The sequence below is a fragment of the Pieris brassicae genome, chromosome 3 (assembly GCF_905147105.1).
Source record: "Pieris brassicae chromosome 3, ilPieBrab1.1, whole genome shotgun sequence".
Classification (NCBI taxonomy): domain Eukaryota; kingdom Metazoa; phylum Arthropoda; class Insecta; order Lepidoptera; family Pieridae; genus Pieris; species Pieris brassicae.
Window position 1 is genome coordinate 10915513 of NC_059667.1, and position 18277 is coordinate 10933789.

The following is an 18277-nucleotide window of genomic DNA, read 5'->3' on the forward strand; positions in this document are numbered from 1 at the left end:
GTGACGTGCAAGAACCTAACACCCTTAAGCCATACAGACGTACCTTAACACATAAATAGTGAATATAAAAAAATAAAATAAAATAGCCTTTATTCGAGTACAGTATAATTACACTAAGTGCATGTTATTTATACTTTCACTAGACGGAGTGAAGGCCTCCTCTAAATTCTTCCTCTTATCTCTATAGCTTGCGATGATTTTGCTTTAAAAAAAAATAGCGCATCCCATCCCAATCTACAATCGTGCCACATGCGGCGACGGCCCGCAAAGCGAGGCCGATGAATGAATCGATCCGATGAACCCAATGGTGGGTCAACACGGATGTGAAGTGAGCATAAGGTCCAACAGAGGGATAAACCCTCTACCATCCACATCTGGTATCTGCGTAATCGCAGGGACCATTTGTGTCAAGACTTATGACAAAGAAAAGTCGTGAATGCTCTTCCCGCGTGATCGGTGGTTTCTGAGCTGAGCTGAGCTGTGGGCGATAAAATCACCAAGTATTACGATTTCAGCGGTCGGTACCCTTTCGAGCAAGGAATCTGTTGCCGTTTGGATGTGCTCGATGAGTCGGTCAGTTTCGTCATTTCACGCTGTAGATCCTATACAGCCACGCGTAGACCGCGATGACCATTCGCGGTCTAGGTGCAGCCAGAAGTTAGATAGGTCCGTTCCTTCAAGCGTCACGAGGCGACCAGAATAGATATCCTCTCTGACGTACAACTCCAGCCCGCGGCGCAAATGAATATTCTAATTTGTGTGTTAGTCTCTAAATGGCAGTGGACACCACACACGCTATGTTGGTATTGAGCCCCATAACATTTGTGAAGTCCACGGCGAGTGTGGAAGGGTATAGTATATTGACGATAACTCATTGACCTATGTTTATCGTTGAGCGCAACGGGTTGTCATATTTGCTTAAGCAAGGACATTCAATCACGCATTTTCAAGAATGTATTGGGGACATTTGTGTGAACATTTTGTGTCATCTTTTTTATCAGGCGTACATTTTTCTATTGTCTTGTGTTATTACTTGAAGATTAAACATAAAATTATTAAAAATAAATCTATAAAAAATTTATAAATTTTATTATAAAGTAATTCATCATTAAATAGAAATAGTTACTGTTTATAAATAAAATAATAAGAATAATTGAAGTGGACTATTTTAGTAAATGCGAACTCATTTATTAATATAATTGCACACAACAGTTTTACAAAAAGTATTGTATACAATCTTACAGAAAACTAACTTTCTCTGTTATACTAAACAGAAAAGTAAGGCTCTACCTAGTTGGGTAGAGGCCGATCGAGAACCGTTCCGTGAAAGTAATACAAGAATTATTATGAGTTTGAGAGTATATACTATTAACTAACATAACTATATGTATTTGTAATATTTTTTCTCAGTGGTTTTTTTATGTATAGTATAGGCTTATAACCTAAACAAAAAATGATACACAAAATGGTAAAGATAATTTATTCAGTGTAGTAAATTATACAGAGCAAGTGATATAAATCTAAAATTATTTGACGTTCGCGAAATATAACTTGGAATCTCAGTACATAATAATATTGTTAAGAAGACGGGCCGACTGCAATGTTTCTAGATTTTTCCACTACATAAAGAATTTTTAGCAGGCTGAAATATTATTTCTGACTGTTTCAGGAGAGGGTCAATCACATATTTGAAAATTGTATTTTGCATAATGTTTCTATTGAAGGCATTTTCAGACATTTTTGCTACACACGAGTAGTTAAATAACGAACTGAGGGTCACCTCACTGTTATGTGAGGAAGACTGCAAACATTGTACAAGACACGAAGGTAGGGAGGTTGCCCATGTGAGGATACTAAGAACAGATACCATTAGTTCAGATTAGTGTGGTAAATTAATTCAGGTAGAGCAACAACAAGATTCGGTCATTAAACCAATTCTGGATGAAATCGTCACTTATCAAGCCGCGATGGAATGATGTTGCATCTACTAGCATCACGACCAAGAGTTACTGGTCTCAATGGGATAGCTTAGTTCTCCGTAATGGGGTGTTATGTCGCAAATGGGAATACGCTCGTGGGGATGCTGCTCATCTATAGTTAGTTGTGCCAAGATCCAAGATTCGCAACATATTGGAAATGTTTCATGACGGCTCATCAGGTGGACACTTAGGAGTAAAAAGGACTATTTTGAAAATTAAAGACAGATTTTATTTAATTTGTGTTCATAAATTCCTCATTGATTTATCAAGAAATAACTTTACGGAATTTTCTATCCGGTCTCCTAGCTCGTAACAATATACGTAAATATAACATTATACAAAACAAGTTTAAAAAGTTTGTATTACTTCTATTTCTGTAATAGAGCTACATTAATAATTTGTTTAAAAATAAAAATACAGTTATAACTGTATACACCGTAAAGACAAAAAGAAAATATACTAAGAAATACAAAGAAATATATTTAATTAGTGTACTTAGTAGGTACTAACAAGAGAATGTTTAAATTAAATAAATAAATGAATTAATTTTGTTCACGTCCTTTAGCGTCCCGACCACCCTCGTGGTGATGTTTACATTGAGTTCTGTGCACGTGTCCCGTACCAGGGAACAATGCGCAGGATTCCCTGTTTCGCTCGGGCTCGAGATTAGGGAATACGGCGCGGCGTCCCGCGTCAATAGTCAGTACTCAGTCGCGTAAGTTGCTTTGCTTCGGACGCGTGCTGCTCATAGAAGCGTAGTGATATTTCGCTCATATTGACGGCATTAAGCGCGAATTCGATAGTGTAAAATTTATGTATCTGTGTAATTTACGCGAGGTTTTAATATTGCTCTAAGTGCCAACCTAACTCAATTGAATGACATTACTTCATAACATGTAAGGTAAGTGTTTGTAGTTAAATCATTCACCGAAAAGAAAGAATAATAAAAGACTATTGTAATATATTGAACTATTCCATTCATGTAAATGCTGTTTAGCAGCATTACTTAATTGAAATACCTACAGGTAATAGAGTTTTATCGGGTTACTAAAATATCGTGTGATGTGCTATGGAGGTTGTTGGTTTTTTTGTTTGGTGACAGAAACAATTAATTAATTTATTTATTTATTCAGACAATTAAATAATAATATTAACAATGAACTTTAACAACATTGTGCAATCGGCGGCCTTATGAGTAGCGATAAGCGATCTCTTCCAGGCAACCCTAATAGATCTTGTTGCCGAGCGTTGACATTGAACTAGATTACACTGGCATGAGGTGTCGACTCAGTCGTGGTTTTTTGCTTCCTATATGCTTATCAGTACTTTAGGAGGTTTAGGGTGTAGGGGGAGTTTATCCACCGAGCGAGTCCCATAGCGTATTAAACTTTTTCGCGTGTAGATTGTTTTTTTTTGGTCATAATTAATAACATGTAAATAAAGATTTATTTATATTTGACAAGCTATAGTAAGCTAGATCGCTTACTTATTGTTCTTATAATGTACTCGTACGGCGTATGCCTTATCGTAATCCTTTTTGTTTACAGGCAAGTAAATTATAAAAAGAGAGAAAACAATTTTACACTCTTTAATTTTGGATGCCGCGCTTCTGAACAATGACTAAAGTGATTTAACCAAACTACGGGTGTCTTCCTGCTACTTTACATCGTAACACGATATTCTATAGGCTCAAGCCTTCCTAAATGTAAATGGAGGTTTGAAATTGTTCAATTTGAACCAGTACAGAGAGAAATGAGAAAAATGGCAACCTATTCGTATTGATGCTGAGTTGTAAATAAAACCATCAGTCACCAAATTTACAGGTACTGATGTAGTCTTAAATACGAACAGATTTTTTTACATACGAACATTTGAAATTATATTGCAAGGTACGAAAAATGTGGCCTAGGTAGTACCGGACTCCTCATTTTCAAATATACCTACTAAGTTTCTTCAATAATATGGAAATTCTGTAGCCTCTGCTCATCAGATTAATGTAGAAACGGTGAAATTTCTTTCAAAACGGTCCAATAGTTTAAGCTTAGACAATAGCAAACAACCAAGTTTTTCCTCTTTATAATATTAGAGTGAATTCTTATTTTACCTTTATGAGCGTCAATATAAAAGTTTTAAAAGTGATGAAAGGCATTCATTCCGTGTTAAACGTTGCGATTGAAGGCAGAAGCCTACCTAGTAGTTGGCAAAAGAGAATTCAGAGATTTATTGCGTAAACAAACTCTCACACTCGAGAGCATGTACTTCAGTAGGTACAGCAGTCACTAAACTACACCGTATTTAAACGATGAAAGCTATTTGGAAATCGTGATTTCCGTCCTAACTTTAGTTTAAATGTGGTTTGATTTATCTTTGTTATTCAAATGGAATTAAGTAAATACTGATTTTTATAATGTCAGATGTGTAGTTAAGAATCTTGACAATATAATTGCAATTTATGAACTTTGCTGATCTTACAAATTACAGTAAGTAGGTAATATATAACATACACAGCCATAGTAAATTACATTTTGTGTATGTCACAATTCTACAAGCGGTGGTCGCCACATTATGAATACCTCGCACCACGTGACTCAATGAACATATGGGGTCGATGCTGCTGATAACGTCGACGACTTCCCACAACTTGAGAGTATTAAATAATGTTTAAACATAAATATATAGTTATCTTTATGACTGGACTGTTGCTGAGTTCCTGGGAGCTGGCCTTAATAACCAATGACTTTTGGAGTATTTTGATTTGTATCAATACGTATGCGAGAGTAAAATACTTTTCCGTTGCAGGTGAACAGATCACCGGGCTGCGATGTTGCTGTGGATAGCACTATTAATGGCCGCGTTGTCGAAGCCTGCCGGTAAGTGCTTCTTCATTTTACTTTTTTAATGCTCACTTTCATGCTAACTATGGGTAACGAACTATCTTACTATTGTCTTACACGAAACAGATTTTGTAGATGAAAGGGATTTTTTATCATTTAAATTAATCTAATATTATGTGGTGTTGTTTTCCTTGCAATGATGGACGTGAGCCCCGCGGATGTCACGTGTTGCCTCTATTTATGTGCGTATGGCGAGTGGCGAGCGTCAACCTCGCGGTCCATATTACGAATTATATTATCTTGAAATCTCTCTTCGTTGATAGCTCGCACACATTTGCTGGCGCCAGAGAAATACTGCAAATGATTTCATCATATTGTATCGAACGAGGCTCAGGCCTTAAACGTCGATCGCGCCCAGAGTCTGAGGTAGTGGTTTTTGCACCTCAGCCTTCGTTCTAACTCAAATATCGACAAAGTGGAGCACGTTTCGAACGTCTTATTTTAATAGGCACTGGGCGTAGAGAGAGATGCCAACAAATAAGTTACAATTATATGCTCGATACTATTACCGTCAAGCCGATTACTCGCTATTTCTATATTATTATTATAAGCACGTTGCGAAGATAAATCCGTAATATGTGCTTTCGAATTACAACAATCCTATAGTAATCTGTACAGAAAAGTAACTCGTTTATGACCTTCGTAGTTTAGCTGCAGGAAGCAAATTTGGATTTTGAATCTTACAAATTTTGTATTTATAATACCAGTGTGTTTCTATGTTAATTTTGATTGACGATAACCACTTGCTTGTGTTATGCAAATGGGAATGGAAAGGAAAATAAATAAATTTGTGTTATATTATTATAGTCCCTACAGCTATATCGTATACAAATCGACACAACAATAATGTTACAATTTACTTAACTTCTTTTATTTATACTCATAATAAACATTTGGTCCTACATTGGTTACAGTTAATATTGTTGAAACAAGTTGGCGGCGGACAATAGTGAATATTTTGTTTAAAATAGTTTAAATAATATATTTTCGCAAAATACCGTTCAATTTGTGATTTCTCATTATGGTATAGTTATATTTGTTGGGGCGGGTGTGACATTTTAGTGAAGAGAGTCAATATAGTAAGTATCGGGAAGGTTAATTTCTATTCTGGTCGAGACACGTGCCGCTACGAACGAGAGGAGGGGTCGGGGGCGAGGGGGAACGGCATTCACGGCGAGCTTCCGTTCGATTTCTTCGCAAAAATAGATATATCCGCCCATATGAAATCATTTGGCACGCGAGTGGGGAATGTCACTATAAAGAAGAAATATTTTTATTGCGGGTCGCGAAGTGTAGTTCCTGAGCGGGTGAGTCACCACCAGATGGTCGCTTCATCCGGCGATCCGACCGATAAATACCGTCGCCTCTTACAAGAGCTCGCCGTTTGAAACGATTTGTCACCAGTCCATCTCCTAAGGCTGAAACACCGTTTAGTAACTCGTCGACTCGTCGCGGCCTTAATGCACAACGTCAAGACAAAGAGTAAACGAACACCGCGCGGCGAATGACTATTGACGCTTTGATTAATGTGCGCTTTGTTCGCGTCTTGTCTCTCCACCCGATGCCATCATCGCTTTTCGGTGTATGGATTGTGGATACTACGAGTACAATAATCAAAGAGTATCCAAGAAGCTGCTGCGATCAATTTATCAATCTTCGCCCAAGATAACAACTTGCCCTAGTATCTTTTTCGTGGAGTGTATAATAAGCTCGTCACGAAAGCAGATATGCATGAAATATTAATCATGAGCCATAACTTATTTCTCATAGTAAATAAGCAACTGCGCGTGCGGCGCCACGGTAAAAGGTAAACAATTTTAATGGATTCCTTTAATCTTTTTAGCGTTGCTGGAAGCAAAGTTGTTTACACCACCACAGGCCGGGCCTTTCGTAGGTCTGTGCACACGTTGAAGTGACCTTCACCCGGTTCCTAGATTTTTCGTCGTTGCCTTTTTATTTACTGATTTTATTACTAGATCCCATTGTGTCCTCTTTAATACTTTACCAAGCCCATGTCTTATAATCTTATTGTATATACCCCTAATAATAACGAAAAATTACACACACACACACTCTTATTCGTTTTGTTAGTTAACATTATTTAAGCGAAAGCAGCGTTTAATGAAATTTGCATAACAATATTATGAATAATACGACGAGCACAAACAAAAGAAGGGCGAAATTCCACGCCTGACTCTACCAGTTTTGATATTTAGGGTTTACATTTTACCAACAATTTAAAAGTTTTAGCAACCCAAGACCCAAAGCCCGCATCAAAGCTCTTGTTACAACCGAAACCGCGGGTGGTGCACTGCTATTGTGTTACAAGAACCGACAACCAACGATGTCTGTTAGTAGACTCAAGCGTACCAGTGCGTACCGCATTTGTTGTTACAAAAAAAATATTTAGCAATATTTTGAGTGCCGTTCTACAAGAACCAACAAAGTGTTTGTTAGATTTACATCCCGTAACATAATTAAAGGTATTTTCTAATTGTTTCGTTTGACATCAGGTAGTTTTGTGTAAACATTTTTGTTTTGAAATGCAGTGCTTAACTTACAGACGGCGGCGGCAGATCTGGGCCAGCTTTCGACGGTACGCAGCAGACAACGGTGGTGGCGCGCGCAGGTGGTAGCGTGGAACTACACTGTCGCGTTCTGCGGCTTGCCGATCGCGCTGTAAGTGCGATAGTGTCTAAAAACCCGATCTAATAGTAATTAGAACCTAAGGGCACCTATTGGTATTATCAAGTGATATATCTCATCGTTACGGCAGCATTTGTAAAAAAAAATGTTTGCGTTCGACCATTTCTTCTCCTACTTGCTTTGCAAATCTAACCACCAGGAAATAGTCTGGTTTACTATTGGTTAAATAATTTAAAAATCAGTTTAACGGTTACAAGTATTACCCGCTACAATCTCACAAGCTTTACCACTTTATAATAAGAGTGTAATTTAACATTATTACCAATTTGCTACGTTTTGTTGTTATTGCTGATCTATAAGAACCTGGAACTTCTTCCTTCCTTCTCCTGCTAAGGTCGAATTTTTTTAATCAGACGATACATATCTGTGTGAGTCAGTAAAAAAATTGCAAAGTTTAGTTTTATTTAGTCTTTTAACAACTACCTTGTATTTCATTATATGCTTAATTCTTTCCTGGGGAAATAAATAAATAGATTATGTTAGATTATGTAAATTATAGACTGTAAGTGGCTCTGAAGGATTTATGCAATTGATCACAGTACAATTGATTTACCTGTTATAATTCTTTAGCGTTACAATTTTAAATTTCCTGTTATATTTTCGCTTCGATTGTTAGATAGTCGGGAGTGCTAAAGTAAAGTGAAAAGTTAAAAAAGGATATTCAATAATCGTAGGTTTCGTGGGTGCGCTCGAGCGATCTACAGATCCTTACACACGCCGGCGCCGTTTTTACGGCCGATACACGCGTCTCCTGCGCTGCAGCCTCTCAAGAAGACCCACGGGGCACCGTCCACTCACTGCGGATAGAGGTGCTCCGAGTCAGCGATTCCGGCCGTTACGAGTGTCAAATTAACACCGAGCCTAAAATGAGTCTCTTCTTCAACCTCACTGTTATTGGTGTGTGTCACCTGCTTTAAATTTATTTATCACGACAGGAATCATCTGAAAAGTGAAAGTGAGACGTCTCTTTGTCGCAGAGTGGGACCTACCAGCGGTATCCGTGTCGGTGCTGAGCGGCTCAGTGCTGCGGGCGATGCTGGGCGGCTCGGCGATACTATCGTGTGAGGCACGCTACGAGCCTTCTGCCGCACTGGCAGCGATGCCTGCCGCCGCTCTTGCTGCCCTAGCCCCGCTCTCGTTGCATTGGGAGCATAACGGCGAAGCTCTTAATCCACAGGTAGGTATACCACATCGAAGTGTTTAGATTCATTTAGTATACTTATTTCTTATGTTCATTTTCCGATTGAGTGCAGAGCGCACGAGGCGGCATCTCATTAGAGACAGAACGGTGGGAGACGCGCCTAGAGTCGCGGCTGACTCTGGCGGCGTTGGTGGCGAAGGATGCGGGTCGCTACGTGTGCGCTGCACCCGACGACGGCGCGACGATCTCGCTACGCCTCTATCGTCGAGAGGGGGACGATCGAGACGATGATATTATAGGTATGTTCTTTAGTTATGGTCCTGCATTGTTATAATAGGAAGAATTGAAACGTTTTTAAGTATTTGGCTAAATGTTTCAGACGGTGAGATGGAGATGCAGCGAGATGAGCCCGAGCCACGCCTTAGTTCCGCTCCGTCGCTCATCGTGTTTCTGAAACTCGTTACTATAGGCGCGCTTATTGCTTTCGGTTCGTGACGAATATTTGTGATAATGTTTTTTGTAAATATTGTACATATCTACGATGTAAATAATACATGTATGAATGAAACATATTTTTCTTTAATTTCCAGAACCACATAAATCTTAAAAATCTCTCGTTCTCGCTAAATACTGAGGTGAATGTACAAGTGCAGTGGGCTGAAAGGTCGTTCAATAGACCTTTATATGTGAGAGACGGCAGAAGTCTACATTTGGTCAAAGACAAATTCTATTAATAACGCTATCTATCATTTGTAATTTTGTAAGCTAGCCCTAGCCGTAAATAGTTTAAATGATGTCTGCACCAAGATTCCACCGCGGGTAGTATCATGAAGTTCCAGGTGGTGAGATTTTCTCTTGCATTATTTTGGAAGCTTTTAGACAGGCTCACTACGATTATAAGAGTCTTCGCTATTTATGTGTCTTGTGTGAGAAATGAACAAGACGGGGCAATGTTCAAAGCTAATTTATTTATTTATAAAAACACTAGAAAATAACAATTTTGTTAAGTGAGCTACGAGCTTAAGAAATCAGTATTTTGCTTCTGAAAAGTCACCAAAACTAGTTCATAAACTTATGCGACCCGTAAGAATAACAAAATAGTATCAGCAATCCGCAATCCGCATTTTATTCTCGAAATAGCGAGCTCAAAATAGTAAAGGCACGCTAAAACCGGCGCAGAGCTATTCGTGGACGGACGCGTGCCTACTCCCGGTATGAACGCAAACTAATAGTGAAACCATCTTAATCAATTTATATCAAAAGATTTAACTTCCTCCATCCGTATTTTAATTTCTTCAAAACTAATTCACATACCTTGGTTTACGTATAAAATTTCTTCATAAAACAATAAAGTTTGGTCGTTCTAGAGTACTTTATTTATCATTATTTTGCTGTCGACGTACTATGGATACAGACCATGAATATATGACGCTACAGAGAACTTCTGCACTTCAATGAATATTATACTTTAAATCATAAAATTACGACCACATTATTGAATGAATTATTTTGATAGGTGGTAAGTGGCGCGCTCTCGTAACGCCCCCACAAAACAAGCAAATCCCAACCGCGAAGTGGTTCAACTCTGTATATTATGCCTTGCTTGTATAACCCATTAATGACAGGTGGCGCTTATATACAAAATGAATTAGCAACAGTCGACAACTTAAGGGGCCATCAACCATGTACATTCTCAAAAGGTCCAGTTGAGATGCTGACGAGTTCAAGTGCCTAAATTCAATCGTGTTTGTTCGTACCATGATGTTCTTAACATAAACTGAAATGTATTCTAATCGCAGACAGAAAGAAACAATGATACGTTTGTTTGTGGTTTGTATGTATGTTTTGAAATTTAACTGTCAAATTTTTTACGACAGTTTAAAACGTTTCCGTCAAATTTTGACTGAAGCTATCTATTGGTGTTTACAAAATTTCAGTTAAATAGTTATAGTTTTACAAATCGTTTAACTTATATATATGATTGGGTCAGTATTGTACAGACATTTGTTTTCCAAAAATAAATATTTATATCGAAGGAATTCTTAATTCAAACAACAATAACAGTAACAAAACAACTTATAACTCGAAAACAATAAGTAACTTTAATATAAAAATAAATTCCTTTTAATCCTTCAAATTTGGTTTATACGTTAACTATATTATATAATGTAATTAACTATATTTTCTTTACAGCATAAACTTGATAAACTCGCTGAATCGCCTCGAAATAGATATATATGTTGTACATCTTCCTCTATCTTGATGTCGTCATCTTAGCTAAATAAATAATTGCTATTGGAATATTTTCAAATGGCTTATAAATTCGAATAATATCTATGTATACTTAAAGAAGCAAAAAAGCAAAGGAGAATAAGGAAAAGTTTCATTATAATAAATACTAATAGCATTTAGATATGGCATTTTTTTTATTATAAAATTTTACTGTCAAATGAAAAACCAGGCGACTTATAATGCAGATTCCTAATGAAGGTTTAGGTGTGTAATTATTAAAGCTCTATATTAATACACGGAATAATAGTCGAAAAAGTCGCAACAGAGAGACTTAGGTAAAATACACGAAGTCAACGCGGGTGAAAGCCGATTAAATTAATTTATGATATTTTTGGGAAAAATTTTATATTGTTTTTATTATACTATCTACATACCTAATAAATAATTGAATATTATAAAATATAGTTTGTGCACTTGTGTGTTCAACTTCAACGAATCAAAGTCGTTGATCTATAGCAAATTATAAGCTCTTGAAAGTCGGTAGAAGGGGATTCATCGTGTCTAATCTCCGTCGATTTTTTAATCACACTTGCTAAACTCAAACTACCCCAAAATACCCGAAATATAAAAACTATTTTTTGTTTTCTATATAAGATATACCTAGTACATCTTATTATTTTTAATTTATGAACTAGTTTTAATTTGAGTATTGAATTTTATACGTTCTAAACTTTTATTAGGACATTGCGAAACAAAAAAGGTGAACAAAAATAAAATTCCTTCATAACTTGTGGCTATATTTTTTATAGTAAGTGATACATTAACCTTCGCAAAGCACTGACGGACTCTGAGAAATTGATTTTAATATCTTATACAATAATGGGATGCCGTCATTATCTTGTTATAGTTTGAACGATTAGTGTGCTCTCTAATGTCGAGGTATCACCGAAAGGCGTCACGTACGCCTAATTAGAAGCTGCCTCGTTATGACAATAATTCAAGCAATCAGTACCTTATCCCATTTCATTTGATCCTTCGAGATATGGCTAGCATAAGTCAGGCCCGGATGTTGAAGAAAACATTTCCTACAAAGATCGAGAACAATTTCATAATATTGTAAGATTCTTTTCGTGTTTCTCGTATTTGACTAACTCGTCAACCGACTTTCGAGATATTGGGTTTGACCACAATGTTCTCGTCTACAGAGTCATTGTGAACTTGTTGGTGGAAAGTTATTAGTCAGTTAATAGCTCAAGTCCCTGTAAATATGCTTCTATAAGTGAGTTTTATGCGAAAATTTAAGTAATTGAAAGAACTTTCTGGGCTATACCGTGGCGAGTGCTAGAACTTGCAGTGTTTGTTCCGTTTCAAGACTAGGTGCTAAGAATATTCTGAAAATTTGAGCAACTGAAATCCTTGTGACAATGTCTTTTGGGTGAGGCTTATAAGTCATGTTTAACACTTGCCAATTTTATGCGTAGCGTACACAAATTGAATTATATTATTATTTATGAGTTGTTTGTCATTGGAATAACTAGGTAATGGGTTAGACCGAGTCTATTGAGGCTTTCAATAATAGGTTCGCACGCAACCATCAAATATCACAATAATTGCAGATGCACCCGATGGGCAGTCTGGTGGGCGACGTGGGCAGCGTGGGTAGCGACCCAACCCACCATGCCACCCATTGAGAAGATGCATCAGCATTGGTGGTTGAGCCAAACCACGATGTCACCCATGTTAGATGACGGCCAGCAAATTCCCGATCCACAGCAAGATACACCCGATTTTCGCGCCGAAGAGCCTCTCTGGGTAGCGTATAAGCTGCATATGCGCGAGAGAAATCGTCCCTACCGCTTATCGCCACACCGCAAGAAGGCTGGTGCACTTCCATCTTGGGTAATCTTGATGTCAACTAATATTTAATTCTCTCTTTTCAGAACATAATTAAAAGTTTTCGTTTAAGGATTATGCAGACAACATGGGTTGCACATGTTGCACAGTATACAAGCGTTTGACGCCGCTCGCCACGTGCGCCGTCATCACGACGCGCCATTTCTTGACGACGGCTTCTTCCGTGGAGCTAGTGCTGCGTGGCCACCGGGGCCAGCGTTCGCTCGAAAATATACTAGGCGTGTGGTACGACCATAATATTTATGCTCAAAACAGCTCCTTCTACATGTCAATCGCGCGTGTTCACTACCACCCAGAGGTGAGTATACTGATAAGTTTTTAAGAAATTTTAATTATAATGATATAAATTGTACTATTATCTTAGTTAACCAGTCTTATTTTTGCCACGACATACAGTTTCAGCGTCCAGAGAATGTGAACCGGTCTCACCCGCTACCGGTGACGTTTGACCTTGCGGTGCTGGCGTCTACTTATAATGTGTACGGGTGGTACCTATGGAGGAGCAACACGCGAATTTGCCCACGCGCATCATCGAGCTGGACACAACAGGCATCACCGTCACCTATTCGAGGACACCCGCGACGCGAGATTCAATACTGCGTGGGTTACCAATTCATGTGGTCTTACAACCGCGTGCCCACTCCTTTTCACAAATACTTTGTCCGGACAGAAGAATATGGACCGTGTGCGAAAAAGGAGTGGGGCTGGTTCATTTGCATCGAGGGCCACCAGTGGGCAAAGCATGGTATGGATTCTGGTAGTACGCTATTTCGCACTCACGACGGCTATGACAGGCGTTACGACGGGCTGGTGGGCATGCTCACGGTTTCCATGCGGCTCCGCGAGCCCACCATCAACCTTTACTATACAGTACTAGACTGTCACTTCGTATTAGACTTCCTTTACCTTGCCTACATGGGCCGCTTACCCTACGAGTTCCTAGACTACCGCTTCGAGGATACTCAGTGGGCCGCGCCTCGACCGCACGCCTGGGCTTGGATTCGCCATGACTATACATTGGGGGAGCAGCATGAATACGAAATGCCGTGGTGGTGAACAGGATTTATAGCATTTAAAATTAGTTAAACTGAGACATAATGTATTACAATGTTTACCTGACTATAAACCCAGGCTTGCGATGTTGCAAATGTTACTAAATGTTTAATCATTACAAGTTTAGGCTACTTAATAATTTGATAACCTATTCATATACATTTCTTTTGTACACACTTAATATATTTTTTTAGAAAAGCTAAAATGGCCTTTTTGTAAAAAAAATCTGCTCGCATTTATGTCAATCATATACTGCGTCATCATCTTTAAATTTATCGGCATTAGGCAAAGTCCTAGGACGAAACAAAACAACCTTAGTGAGCTTGCCACGCCCGTATACTACCACGTATATTTCCTTACGCAACTTTGTTATGCTGCGTACAAAGTCTTTTGGCTGTCCCAGAAAAAACAACGCATGATCTTCTCTTTCATAGTCAATGATGAAGCCATGTCTCATGTGTAGTTTTGTATCGAGCAAAAAAACGGTCATGATCTAGAAGATTAAAAATATTTGATTGCTTTTTTCTTATTATGATACTAATATCTGGGCTTTGCCTGCCACTAGTTATTATTTTCTTTCCACTAAGAATGAACGGCGTTATCACTACTTATTGAACACCCCTCGTATCAGTGTACCTACTATTTTCCAGTGCCACTGTTTTTCACCCCTGGAATTTATCTCTCATACTTTATGACTGCGTTTCAGTAATTTATTAGGTTATTAAAATAAAATACGTTCCAAAGTCCTAACTCGTTTTTTTTAACTGAGTATAGAATAAACAAAGGTTAGTTTGTTTCACAAATATCGGACACAAACAAATTATCTCGGCGTCGCTTTGTGCACTAAATAACAACTATTGTCGGTTTGAAATTCACAAACACTGCAATATTACTCGATACAAGGTACTATATTTTTTCCTGTATAATATTCCTTGATTGGGATTATACTTGGATAAGACGGGAGGCGGGAAGTTACGGCTGACGTCACTTCCTTTGTTACCTGTAGACGAAAAAAACCACATATTTGATCATAATATCTACAAACAGAGTAAGCTACTTTTAAACACATTTAGGTGTAAGTGATAGACTTCTTCAGAGAAAGCGGGATGCAACTTAATAGGGTTCATACTCATAAAGCATTAACAGCTAAAACGCGATTAATTTGGACACTTTGGATTTAAGTAATTTTTTTTTATAGAAATGCTTACATTATCCTTACAGAAAATAGTAAGAAGCCATAAGAATAATATACGTATCCACAATACCACTACTGTGAATGTATTCTGCGAACATAATTATAAATATATCGATAGTGTCGAAAACAGCAGGAGGCGTAACGTCTTTGTTAAAGAGGATCTGTGCAACAGACTGGTCCTTCTAGCCCTTGGTATCGCAAACAACCTTGGCCTTCGTTGTCGCACATACCCCATAGGCACAACCCCTGACAGGTTGTATCATGCTGACGACGCAATGTGGCGTTCATAAATGTCTAGATTGCTGCCCTGACTCACGCCTTACTTAGTGTAGTATTGTTCCGACTGATTCTCTTTGTACTCTACATAGTGATCATCAGGATCTTTTATATTGCTAATTATCAAAACCATTTTATAGTTCTAAAGTCAATACGATACTGGCCAACTTCGATAACAGAATGTCGATATCCGCTACGTCAATCGCCTTTCTATAATCAAAGTATGCAGCATCTACCTGCCGTCCGGCAGCCATAACAAGGATTGCATAATTAATTGCACAGTAAGTGTCTGCTTGTACTAAGCAAGGGTAGACCCGTGCTGGCAGTCTGCAGAAATTTTTATAATTGCGATATGCAATGCAATACCTTCCAAGTGCAAATATTTAACGAATTGCATCATTCTAAAGTTCGGCATTGGAACTTTACCGATGACTGGCTCTCTGTAACTTTAATTAAACCAACTTCTACTGACATCCTTCTATAGATACCTTCGACGATCAGCCTGCCCGACGTCACGCGACACTCGACCTTATTCCTTAGAACGTTCCTAGGAACGGTAACTTGGCTAGGTGTTAACTGTTGCGTCTCAAACAGATCTGAAATTGGCTATAATAACACCAACTTTGACGTGAATATTGCTGCCCTCTGATGCAAGTCTAATCTATTCATTAATTTGTAATATAGTTTAATAAATAAAAATAACATTATATTTATAAATAAAAAGAAGAATATGGACCGCCGAAATCACTCGCTGAAGAGGACGTCCAGGGAATTGAAAAGTATTAAGACCACAAAAGCGATGAGCTGACAAAATCATAAAGATTTCTGGGGAGTAGAGGAGGAAGGAAAGAATAGATTCAAATGGGAAGTTCAGAAGAAGGCCTTTTCTCAAAAAGGGTCCATACTGCAGTCCATATCAAGTAATGGTAAAAACAATAACTTCGTTTAGTTACTAGTTAAGTTTCTCTTTGTAAATTCGCAATCTAACAGTGATTAGATCACACTTCAATTACAGACCACGCATGGTTGGTGGCAGTGGGCACTAGGGAAGCCAGTCAGTGGCTTAATGCTTTTCTAAACATTTACCCTTTTAGACCCTTAATCACTTTGCATTGCCATCAGCTTAAGCTTAGATATGCCCATATGTGATGTGTACTCCGCATAAGTGTCCCTGTAGACGCCTTGGCCTCCATTGCCGAAATAGTATCCGTAGTTTTCTCGCCACGCCGCGCTGAACCACATAATATGCAACTCTCTTGCCCTCATATTAATGGATTGGAGAAAAGACTTAGTTCTACAGCTTACGCGGTTAAAAAGATTCGCTCACTAACTGATGTCGATACAGCTAGACTTGTTAATTTTAGTTACTCTTCCAGCTGAGGCAGCCAATGACTTATGGCTTATTATTATTGGGTCATGCTGCTGATGTCAAAACTATTTTCAGCCTGCAGAACAGAGCTATTCGTGCAATCTATAGTATAAAATGTAGGGAATCTCTGAGAGATACATTCAAGGAAATTAATATACCTTTCCCTCGCAATATATTTATAGAAAATATTATGTATGTATAAAAAAATAGTAATAAGTTTACTATACCGAGAACATACGCATAATGTTAACACTTGGAACAAACGCAGGCTGTAATTTCCACGTACTAGACTATCTAAAGTTAGTAATTCTTTTTTTGGGAAAAGGGATACTTTTCTTAATTCAAGAAATGTGTTAAAGAAAAGCTGTATGAAAAGGCTTTACTATAAAGTTAACGGTTATCTAGTTGATAAAAGGGCCTGGGACTAGTGCTGGACAGGATACTTCTAATTAATTTGCGATATTTGTTTTAAAATAAGTGTTGTTTCCTATAATCATTTTGTATGATGATTTCTATATTTTAAAAGAGTATAATTTATCTCGGCCTACACACTTTGTCTTCTTTGCCGATAAGTAGGGATGTCAACCGATTCAAATTTAATGATGTGGAATAAGTGATACATGTTCTCTTATATATCTTATCTTATATTTTATATATCTTATATATATATTCCATAACGAACATATTTTTTTTCTTTCTTTCCCACAATGTTCCAGCCATTTTGGAGCCAACATGCATCGCTATAAAAGAGGGCAAGTGGCCGGATCGGATGTCGTTGATCCCTTGGAGGATCGGTCAGGATTAGGTATGGGGTGCAACCTGTTTGAACATATAAGCCTCGGCTCCAATATAAGAGCTTTTCCTCCAACTTTGATTTTGTTCGAATTTTACGCTGTGGGGTTCAAGTGCAAAGGCGCTAATTAAATATTTAAGTTGCAGCACTTGGTGTATGGAAGAGGAGTTGGTATATACTACAGGCAAGGAAGCTCTGCAAAGCTGGTGCTTTCCTCATTCAACGAATAAGTACCGCAATACAGCGAGGAAATGTTAACAACCTTAAAGGTACTGCCACAGAAAACAAACTTTTAGTTTGTTTCAAAATGTTTTAAAATGAGACGTTGTTAAGTGGAAACTGTGCAGAAAATACATATCAACAATCCAAATTATTAAAGTTAAGCGTATAAAACATACATACATGTGTGTCGTACAGACACTGATCGGCATATCGGCTGATTTATATCGTCGATAAGCCGCGCACGAAACCTCCTTACGGCGAGAAACATTTTCCATTTACACAAGACGCTGTCACAATCTTTAGACAACACACCGCTATAGCATTTACAAGAATAACAGTTATTTAATACAAATAAATACAAGGAACAACTTTTTTCTTCTAAAAACCGAAAATGTAGATTAAAAAATTATTCTATTTCTTTGTGTTTTGAAATGTTTTGTAAATTATAAAATATTTTGTATTTCATAGATTTTTGGTATCTTTTAGACATTTATTCGGTAAGT

The 18277-nt window shown here is 37.9% G+C and overlaps 2 protein-coding genes across 5 annotated transcripts; both read left to right on the forward strand.

Annotated features, from left to right (window-relative positions):
* The first annotated feature begins 2704 nt into the window (after window positions 1-2704).
* Window positions 2705-9367, forward strand: LOC123707164. The gene is made up of 8 exons (XM_045656996.1): window positions 2705-2880; window positions 4779-4849; window positions 7437-7552; window positions 8254-8476; window positions 8557-8756; window positions 8833-9019; window positions 9100-9207; window positions 9311-9367. Exons 2-8 carry the CDS (start codon window positions 4801-4803, stop codon window positions 9325-9327), a joined length of 900 nt encoding a protein of 299 aa, XP_045512952.1. The 5' UTR covers window positions 2705-2880; window positions 4779-4800; the 3' UTR covers window positions 9328-9367.
* Window positions 9368-10646: 1279 nt separating this feature from the next.
* On the forward strand, window positions 10647-14365 carry LOC123707257. Of its 4 annotated transcripts, XM_045657153.1 has the most exons (5): window positions 10647-10705; window positions 10914-11216; window positions 12569-12851; window positions 12919-13164; window positions 13263-14365. In XM_045657153.1, exons 3-5 carry the CDS (start codon window positions 12630-12632, stop codon window positions 13920-13922), a joined length of 1128 nt encoding a protein of 375 aa, XP_045513109.1. In that variant the 5' UTR covers window positions 10647-10705; window positions 10914-11216; window positions 12569-12629; the 3' UTR covers window positions 13923-14365. The 4 variants fall into 4 exon arrangements, with proteins under 4 accessions (XP_045513109.1, XP_045513108.1, XP_045513106.1 ...); XM_045657152.1 differs by lacking the exon at window positions 10914-11216; XM_045657150.1 differs by lacking the exons at window positions 10647-10705; window positions 10914-11216 and adding an exon at window positions 11867-12068.
* Window positions 14366-18277: the final 3912 nt, after the last annotated feature.